This window comes from Cucumis melo, chromosome 6 (genome assembly GCF_025177605.1).
Source record: "Cucumis melo cultivar AY chromosome 6, USDA_Cmelo_AY_1.0, whole genome shotgun sequence".
Classification (NCBI taxonomy): Eukaryota; Viridiplantae; Streptophyta; class Magnoliopsida; order Cucurbitales; family Cucurbitaceae; genus Cucumis; species Cucumis melo.
The window spans coordinates 29,466,262-29,476,398 of NC_066862.1; the positions used below are offsets into that span (position 1 = coordinate 29,466,262).

General features: G+C 29.6%; 1 protein-coding gene and 1 long non-coding RNA gene across 3 annotated transcripts; one reads left to right on the plus strand and one right to left on the minus strand.

Moving 5' to 3' along the window:
• The first annotated feature begins 751 nt into the window (after positions 1 to 751).
• On the plus strand, positions 752 to 2,417 carry LOC103491118 (zinc finger protein ZAT4-like). The gene has a single exon (XM_008450945.2). The coding sequence runs from the start codon at positions 1,541 to 1,543 to the stop codon at positions 2,306 to 2,308; it is 768 nt and encodes a 255-aa protein (XP_008449167.1). The 5' UTR covers positions 752 to 1,540; the 3' UTR covers positions 2,309 to 2,417.
• Positions 2,418 to 6,417: 4,000 nt separating this feature from the next.
• On the minus strand, positions 6,418 to 9,376 carry LOC103490880 (uncharacterized). 2 transcript variants are annotated; one of them, XR_537959.3, is made up of 4 exons: positions 9,210 to 9,376; positions 9,018 to 9,125; positions 8,224 to 8,730; positions 6,978 to 8,183 (listed from the first exon to the last, which is right to left on the minus strand). It is a non-coding gene; the product is annotated as an uncharacterized LOC103490880 (long non-coding RNA). The 2 variants fall into 2 exon arrangements; XR_537958.3 differs by lacking the exons at positions 6,978 to 8,183; positions 8,224 to 8,730 and adding an exon at positions 6,418 to 6,969.
• Positions 9,377 to 10,137: the final 761 nt, after the last annotated feature.

Sequence of the window (10,137 nt, forward strand, 5' to 3'; positions counted from 1 at the left end):
TTTAGAAGTGATTTTAAAATTGTAAAATTCAATTTTTTTTTTCGTGTTTAAAATTATTATGTACTTTTAAAATAAATCGTAAACATTACATGTAACTTAAAACACAAGTCAGCTACCTATTTAAAACATATACTAGTGAAAACTTGTAACCTTTCTTGTAAATAAATTTATGTCACTACTCTTTATTTGAATCATAATATTCTTGTAAAAACTTAAAAGACAAGTCTATGTATTTGATAATATCAAATATGATTTTTATTAAAAGAAAATACTTTTCCTACTGACTTCCCATCATTATAATTTCTTCTATAGGCCTTTTGTTAAAAAACAAAGAAAAATTCTCTTCTCATTCTCATTCCTGTTTTTCTAGTCAAAATTTTAAGATGTTGGAAGGAGGAAAAGTATAAAATTGTTCTTTACCAAATGCATTTACTTATAACCCCACCCACAAATGGCAGAACATAATTTGTTAACTAAAAATGAGATAATTTCAAGGTTTAGATATTCTTTATATTGTGTATTTTTAGTTTTTGTTTTTCTTTTCAGGTGAAAATTTGAATTTCTTTTTTTCAATTTGTCATGAAAGTTATAAAACTTTATTTGTGGTTATTTTGATCTATGACAAGATTACTTTTTGAAAATACATAGAAAAGTTTTAAAAATACAAACACTAATATGACTAAAAATTGAATCTATATATAGAGTAGTATTTACATTATATGCATCAAGATAACATTTAAATCAAAACAATATTGATAGCTTATGTGCATAGAAGAGTTGGTTCATGAGCTTAATTCCAATCCAATAACAATAGACCTTGAGGGTGAAGTTTATTGTTGATACATTTACAAATTTTTCTAAAAATTGTTTTAACAACTATTAAAATAAATCGTTTGTTAACACTAGGCAAAGAAAAATTTCAATAAAACTTGATTTACTAATCTTAATTTAATATTAAAATATTAGATAATTTTTTTTAGCTGTTAATATATTTTTTTTTTTTACTTTTTTTCTAATCAGAATTTTAAAGGATGACCCAAACAAGAACAACCAACAGAACCTAAATGTTTGTTGGTTGAGTTTGGATTGGATTCATGTTTTTGTAAGTGGAAGAAACTTATAGATTCATTAGATCAGTTGCAGTCTTAAGTACGAGAATAGAGCTTAAACTTCCACTTTCAAGAGATGTACTACCAAACTACAGCTCACTTGTGACACCTATGCTAACTTTGACATAAATTATATTGTAATTTATTTTTAATTTTTTTTTTCAAATGTACAAGGAAAAATGAAAAGGTGCATTAAAAATCATAACTTTGGGTTGTGTGTGTATTGTCTATGTCCTTTTGGTGGAAGAGGAATGCTTGTCACCTACTCATTTCCCTCTCTACTTTCAACTCCTCCAATCCCTTCCTTCACTTCTTCTCCACCTTTCCAAAAAAAAATTAAGTGATTTGATCTCTCTCTCTTTTTTTTTTTTTTCTTTTCTTTCTTCTTTCTTCTTTCTGCCTCTGTGTCTTTACAATAACACAGAACAAAAATGGAGGAGGAGAGGCATAAATGCAGGCTCTGCTCTCGAAGCTTCACCAATGGCAGAGCATTAGGTGGTCACATGAAAGCCCATTTAGCCACTTTCTCCATTGAACATCAAAAAACCTTCAAATCACCAGATCTAGAGATGGTCTCTGTTAATGGCTCAATCTCCATTGTTCAAGATAGAGAGAGCGAGACCGAGTCAAAGAATCCAACTAGGAGACGCTCTAAACGGACTCGGCGATTCAACACCGAGTCGTTGCCGTCGCCGTCCCCGTCGCCGGAACCAGCTAGTTCCATTTCCGACACCTCCCCAGAGGAAGATGTCGCCATCTGCCTCGTGATGCTTTCGATGGAAAAGCCTTCTTCCTGGAAAGATCAAAGTCGGACGCCGGAATCGGAAAAATCAACGGCGGCGATGGTGGGGAGGGTGAGGAAGAGTTTCCGATGTGGAAAATGCCGGAAAACTTTCCGATCGAACAGAGCTTTGTTTGGACATAGGAAAGTTTGCAGAAAGGAAGGGGAAGAAGAAGATGGAGAAGAAGAAGAAGAAAAAGGGATGGTTAATGGAGGTAATTGGAAGATCTTCAAATGTCCTTATTGTTGTAAAGTGTTTGGGTCTGGACAAGCTTTAGGGGGACATAAAAGATCTCATCTACAGGGTTCAATTAGAACCGCCATTGATGGGAGTTCTAGCAAGCTTGAGATTGGCTTGGATCTCAATTTGCCAGCTCCACTGGAAGAAGATGATTATAGTGTAGTTTCTGATGTTTGATCATTGATGATTTTTTTTTTTCTCTTTTCTAAATATTATTTTGGTTTATATGCTTTACCCCAATTCCTATATTTTCAACTTTGTTCAATTGAATCTCTGTACTTACAAATCTTTATTTTGTTACCTAGCATGAGTGTAGTTCAATTGATTCTTGATCAAGAGATTGAAAGTTTAAATAGTTCATCCAACAACAAATTGTTAGATTAAAAAAAATTGATCTCGGAATACATTTGAATATTAAAATGGGTTTGTGCTGAAATTTTTTTTGTTGAAAAAAATGATGTAACAGAAATGAAAGAGACAAAGAATATGGGCTTGTAAGTACATGAATCAAGGGGATGTTTTGACGATGTAAGAACTAAATAGACTTTGATCAAACGTCTCAAGAATGTGAAGAATAAAATATTTTAAACGAATTAAGAAGAGAACGTTTTGCTTGAATTTCTCTAATTTTCTGTGAAAATGTTTGATATTACTTTAACTTTATATCAGTTGTATGTTTAGATTTGAAGGAAGAGGGTCTGATTTCGATGTTCTTGGTCAGTTCTGTTGGCGTTGTGAACAACAAAATGGCAGTACTAAAGTGAAGTATACAGAAAATAACAATAATAAATTATAAATGTAGTCCTAAACATTTAAAAGAGTTGCAAATATAAATTCATGTCGTTTGGTTTTGATCCACGAATATTAAAAAAAATTCAAATCATATTTTGGTTGTCATATTTTTACGCTTCTATCTTTGAGTCATTTTGATCGTCGTACTTAAAAAAAAAAGGTTAATATGATCCGCGCCACATAGACATTTTAGGTTTCAAATAAATCAAGTCGGGTCAAACCATTTAAATTCCAACCAATAAAGCACATTAACACGAAGGATCATATTGAATTTCTTTTAAGTACATGGACTAAAACGAACTTAAATACGTAAACCATTTGTAAAGATACAAGGACCAAGTTCGTCAAATACTTATTTGACATAAGATTGAAAGTTTTAAAATCTCATTAGGTTTTTTTCTTTTAAGTTAAAAATATTTATTAGATGTAAAATTAAAATTTAAGTTGCAAACACCAAATAGATAAATTCAAAATATTCTAAAAATAAATCTCTAACTTAACCCATAAAAAATTACTAAGATCATTGTTATCGTTTTAAAAAATTCTATAGGTAAAACTTTGATAAGAGGTTAGCTCAAACCGACCGACATAAAATAAAAGTCAATATTTTAAACTATACTATATCTTTTGTTTTTCTTTCAACAACATTTTAGATTTTGTTTAACTATTAAATTCCACCTAAGTTTTTGGCATTACCATTCCTTCTTAATGTCTAGCAAATGGTTAAAAATCAATACACATTTCAGTGACCACGTTATTTGTTCATAAAAGAGAAGTGGGTCAACTAATTAAAAGTCCAAACATAAATGATAAGATACTTTTGATTATTGCAGGAGAAGAAATTGAGTAAGCAAAAAGTTTGATGCTAGAAAGGGGAATTTTTAAATATAGAATTAATCTTTAAAAAAAGTTCCAATGGTTAATTTTAGTAATTTCTACACCTATAAAAAAGGTTAGGTTTAAACCCTTAGATTGTTGTATCTGTCATTAATGATTTAACACGACTGTCTAATCTTTTAATGTAACTATCTAAAGCCAATCAAAATTACAACAATTTTGCTTTGGAACAACTTGTTAATATGTTTGGTCTTAAATGAAGAATGTAGAACTAATTTCTAGAAATGTCCAAGTTTTCAACTTTTATGGGCTTTGACGTAACTTTGAAAATTGACCAAAAATAAAATGAGTTCAAAACGTAACAAACCTAGAAGTAATTAAATAATTCAATGTGGTGAGCAATAAGTGTTTGGTTTGGAAGGATTGAACCATTCTAAACCCTACTATTTAAGAATTCACTGGTTTTTATTTTTCCTTTTGACATAAGAAATTTAGTAAACATTGGATTCCAAGCCTAACAATTAAATCTTGCAACAAAGGGAAAAGAATACACTTTTTCACTGAATCATACGAAATATTCTTAATTCTAGGATAAGCTTCGATAAGTTACAAGTTTTAACTTAACACTTGAACTTAAAATTTTTGTTTTAAGATAACTTCTATTGGTTTTTTTTTTTAAATAACATAACAATAACTTATAAAATAAAGATACATATTACATAATTGGTACATGCTTTTAAACCTTTAATTATACAGTTCAAAAGTTTTATTTTAGTTTTGAACTTTCTAAAATAGTTTTTTAGCTTTTCTATTAAAAGAGAAAAAAAAAAACAGTGTGTTGAAAAATAAAGGTTTCTCACACACACATACTTTGAATAAAGGAAAACAAATTAAATAGACGAGGATTTAGTTGAAATGGGAGGAAAAATTATACCATAAAAAACTCACGAAATTCTAACAATCAAACTCTTTTTTCTTATTTGTGAAAGCTTGAAGCATACAAAAAATGATCGATTCATGAATGTAGTTAATCTCCATCCTCATATGTAAAGAAAACTTTTCAAGGAAAAAAATTACTATTTACATTATTTTGTGTCACTTTTGTATCATAGTAGTTATTTTGAGGGAGAAAAATAACAACAAAATTTAGATTCGTTAATTTACTAATTTAATTCTTATAATATGAAGTAAATAAAAATTAACCTCTAATATTCTAAAAGTTTGATAGAACTTCATAAATAATCTTCGTAATCTAATCAAATCTCTATTAAAATCTAAGAACTGTTCGAAAAAAATTTATCAAACTATATAAACAAAAATTAAAATTAAAATTTAATTAGAAAAATTATAAAAAATAAGAACTTTATGACAAAATCCAATGTAATAAGTCTTTGTCTTTATGGTTTTTTTTTTTGTCCTAAAGTTAATATGTTATATTTCTTTTATTATTCTTGATTTTTTTTAATTATTCTTAAATTATAAAAACTAAATTTAAAATTTAAAAATTAGATTGGTAATATATTCTAAAATTTACATTTGATTGAATATTTAGAGCTCAAATTATATCGAACTCATTTCATCTTCCAATTTTTACATTTTACAATTTTATTTTTGTTGTTACTTCAACTTCTCACATATCTCTAACACCCTTCACATTTTTTGTAATTTGATTACATTCCCAACTTTTTAAAAGGTAATTTTGTATTTATTTAGCCGTATAAAATTGAAGTAGAGGAGGGTAAAAAGGGAAATTGGAATGGTGATTTGGTCAGCGAGAGTTGGGGACAGGCTTTATGCAAAACTGGTAGGACACCGCCGAACTGGCTGACAAGTGACAATTTTTGAAGAATATTTATAAGCAGAGTCTAATCATAATGGTCAATATAATTGCTTTCTTTGGATGTTTTGTACGACGGACGCATGGCACTCCATCTATTAATATCCATATCCTAATATAATACTTTAATCTAAATTACCAACAAACAAGGTTAACATTTTTTTAAACTATTTTTGAAGGGTAATTAGTGATAATCTTAGATGGAAATTTGGATTTGGGAGGAAAGTGGTGGTATTCTAAGTCTTAATTTTCTGCTCACTTCCATTTCAAGTCTTAATTTTAATTTATATTGCTAATTTTAAAATTTAGAAAGATCAAGAAGCACATTTGCAACTTTTGAATGGATTTGGGTGTCTTCTCTTTTTATCTAAAAAAAATTAATAGCAAAATTTGGATTTTTTTTTCTAAAAAAAAACTTTAGCTTGAAGCAAATGGTTGGTGTATGTAGGTTGGGAAAGATATATACTACTAAAAGAAGCCCACAAGTATCTATTTCCTCCAAACACAAAAGCTATTATAAGTTTATAGTCTTTAGTCTATAGATTTGTAATCCATAGACTATAATACTGGATCTCAAACACCTCAAACATGATCTTTATAACAAATCAATTTCAAGCATGATCTTTGTAAGAAAATAATTTTGAACCATTTTCTTTAATCAGCTCTTCAAAAAATAAAAAATGATTTTAAACATTTTACAATCACTTTCAATAATTGTGTCTTTACATAAAGTTTAGTAGAGAGTTGAAACCCAGAGCAATGGAATTATATTTGAGGCAGACTAATCTCAAACAATATGATAGTATATGATTAAAAGCAATGAGGAGAATGGAGTGGGGGCACTCTATAAAAAATGATGGATGGAAGGAGTTTTCTTTTTATGAAGGAATCTATAAAATCAAGATGTTGCCTTAAATCAGTGTCCTTCTCAATTCTTTTTAAAAGGCAGTCCAATTCCAATTGAATGAATCTTTTCCAAGAGAAGATTGAAGCAGTGAGACCCCTTTTTTCTCTTTATCTTCTTTTAATTTGTCTTCAAGGTTTAGTGGGCCATACACTCAAAGAAAGCTGATAAGAGTCGCTTAAACAAAGGTTTGAGAAATGTAAAAGGAAGCCTCAAATCAGTCGGTCTTTCCTTTACAAATGACAAACTATAGTTAGAACAAAGTTATAATTGTAAATTATGGGTACTAAATTAGAATTTCCCCTTTTTCCAGTATTCAAGCCACAAATCAAACAGGGAAGTAGAAATTCGGTGAAAGTTTATGGGAGAAGAGCTGAGACCATCAGGACAGACAGCAAACTTTGACATGTCTGAGAGACCTCGTTCTTAGCAAAAAAAGAAAAAAGACTCCTTGTGACACCAAATTTCCTGTTATATTGAAAGTCAAACCAAGAAACCCTAAAATATTACAGAAATGGTATTATGTCTGCAGAACAATATGTACTTTAATTTTAAAACAATACTTTACTAATAAGTTTAAAAGAATAGATTGAACTACAGGTTTCGCCTATGAAACTTTCAAGTTTGTATTAAATATGTATTTGAATTTTCGATCGTGTGTTTTCCGACTTTCAATTTTTAGATTCTATAACTTGCCGGTGTATTCACCATTTAAATTAATAAATATATTCGACATAAAGTTAAATTTTGAAAAATACCATTTAGTCTCCATATTTGAAAATTTGTTCAATTTTTTTATTTATACTTTAATTGTCCAATTTTAATTATCGTACTTTCCATAAATCTTGAACTTAATATCTCAAAATTAACTCACAGGGAATTCCATTAATTTAATCATGCTACACTGGCTAGGCACATGTGAAGATTCTTGGAAATTAAACCTTTCCATTTAGTTTTCCATAACCTATAGGAAAGTGTTTGATTTCCAACTTGACTTTTTTCGAGCAAACTATTTTAGTCCACTCAATGTTTAGTTTTTCAATTAAAATAGTTGATGTTTTCAACTATTATAATCTACAACCAACTACAATATTACTATTTCAAATCATTATTTGCTATAGTTTTTAATATTTATTATAATGTTTATTAGTTTCTATTCACCTTCACTTCCGATCTTATATCCTACCTTCCACGAACTATTATAATACAAACCAACACCCTGTTAAATCCATTTTTTTCTAAAGGTATTTTATTGGATGCAAAATTTGGATAGTCTTTCACTTACATGAAGTATTCCCGGTTAAAAATGTCGCTCAAAGGAGGACAAGGTGGCGTATTAGAATTTATATCTTAGTAAAAGGATAGGTGCAGGAAGATCACTTTTCAGGTTTATTCTCTCCTCCTAAATTGCCACTGGATAGCATATTTTCTTGCCTTCTAATTGGAACCAAAAAGTCAATGAGAATCTGATCAAAACTAGAATTTTGTAGCTAAGACGATGCTCAAACCAATAATGAAGAATATTCTAGTAGAAAGAGCCTTGTTGAAGATCGGCTCATTCGACGTTATGACAAGAATTCTCTTGATGAAATGAAGAATTGGCTTCGAGCTGATAAATTCACTTTTAAATTACCCTCAAGCAATCATTTCACTTTTATGATACCCCATCTCTTCACTTGTTCCTCCATCTACCCTATGAAAGTTGATGCTCTTCAGTCAAACTAAGCGCAATTCAAAAGAGAATCGCTTCGGTTATCATTCTAAAGGTCGATGATTCGACCTAATTATTATGAAGAGCTTTTGCTCAAGCATGATTTCAACTGGTTGTCATCTTTGGGAAAAGAAGGTTGTAGATGATGATCCATGTGTGGTTAGAATTGAATTGTAAGCTTAGTCATAAGCTCTTAAATTGTCATAACAAATCCTTAAACTTCAAAAAATATCTCAAAAATTAATCGAGATGCTTGATAAACATGTAAATCACACATAAGACACACAATTGAATAGAGAGATAAATTAAAACAATCCTAAAAGTCGACATACCAAACTTATAATCTAACCTATATGTACTAGCTATTGTAAAAGGGATGAAATTGTTCTTCATGCCCTATGGCTATGTTAATCTAACAGACAAGTGTGGTAGCATTGGCCTTCGATCGATTAATATTGTGAGTCTTGTAGATACATGAGAAATTATCAAAAAACGACCGAAGCTTAATTGTGTTGTTCCTACGGTCAATTTGGATAAGGAGAACTCCGATTATTCAATACCAAAATTCGTTCTCTACAAAACTCAATTAGAGCAGGTCTTTTCTTATATGGATGAAATCAGAAACGACTAGTCTCAGAGAGATTCAAACAAAACAGTAAGAGATGATGGAAATCCTAAAGAATATAAACCGCAAATAAATCCATCGTTGAGTTCATCCAGCTAAATACAGATATCGCACTCAAATAACAGAATAATTTCTTCGGGTTAAGGGCGATTATTAGCTAGTAAACTGAAATTTACTTACCTCGATGTCGAAATCATGCTCCGAAGTGATAAATCCAACGACCGGGGAGGCGATTACACCAGGAGAAGGCTTATTGCAACTTGCGATCGGTGTGGACATTGGTTTGATCTGCGATTAGATGAATAGTATTTCGATTAGCGATCCACAGCAAGGAAAAAGTAGAAGAAATTTCAGAGGTTGGGATTATCTTACGAGATATCGAGGAGACGAAGCGCTTTCGGCAAATGGTGGAATGAGGTTGAGCTTTCCCACCGATCGACGTAAATTGGAGGGAAGTTTTTTAGACTAAATTGGAGGGAATTATCTTTTTATAGGAGAGAGGTTTTTTAACCGCTCCAAAAAATATATATTTAAACTCTGAGGAGCAAATCCTATACGAAATTTCAGGGTAGCTGTGACAGACCCATATGTTAATTTTAATTTGAATTATAATAGTATATATTTTGTGCGTAGACTATGTGATAATGAATAGTAAATAGCAAAAATATCAAAGAGTAAAAACGATAGAAAATTAAGAGTTTTGAAATCATGTTTATCGTAGTCAATATAATTTCTTTTTCCAGCATATATTTTTAGTCATCAAAGTTTGAAGTTAGTGTTTATTTGATAGTTGAAATTTAAAAACCAACGCTTTAGTCTTCGAAGATTAAAAAATACTTATAAATGATCCTCAATTAATTATAACTTTGGTCGTTAATTGACTAAGTTACGTATTGAATTAGCAAATTATTAATACCATCTCGTTAAAATTTTGTCAATTCAATATGTCACGTTTTGTTAGTTAAACCAAAGTTGATTCAAGGACTATTTAAAATATTTTTAAAACTTTTAGGGCTAAAACGTTTATTTTTAAACCTCTTGTTTTTTTAAATGAACCATAATATACTATGTGTATATATATATATCAATCCAATATATATATTACACTTAGGTTCAAAACAAATCAAAACATTATTTTTTTAATATGTAATTTATTAAAATCACATTGAATAAAAAGAATGTAATTTTTTTAAAATAAAAAATTGACAAACTATTTCTACACCATGAAACAAAATTATTAAAAGAAAAATAATTCCATTTGGATTTTTCTATAACATTTCGTCGAATATTTTCTTTCTTA

What these genes read in the sequence shown, in the direction of transcription:
- LOC103491118 (XM_008450945.2), top strand. Translation starts at nt 1,541, where the DNA reads ATGGAGGAGGAGAGGCATAAATGCAGGCTCTGCTCTCGAAGCTTCACC.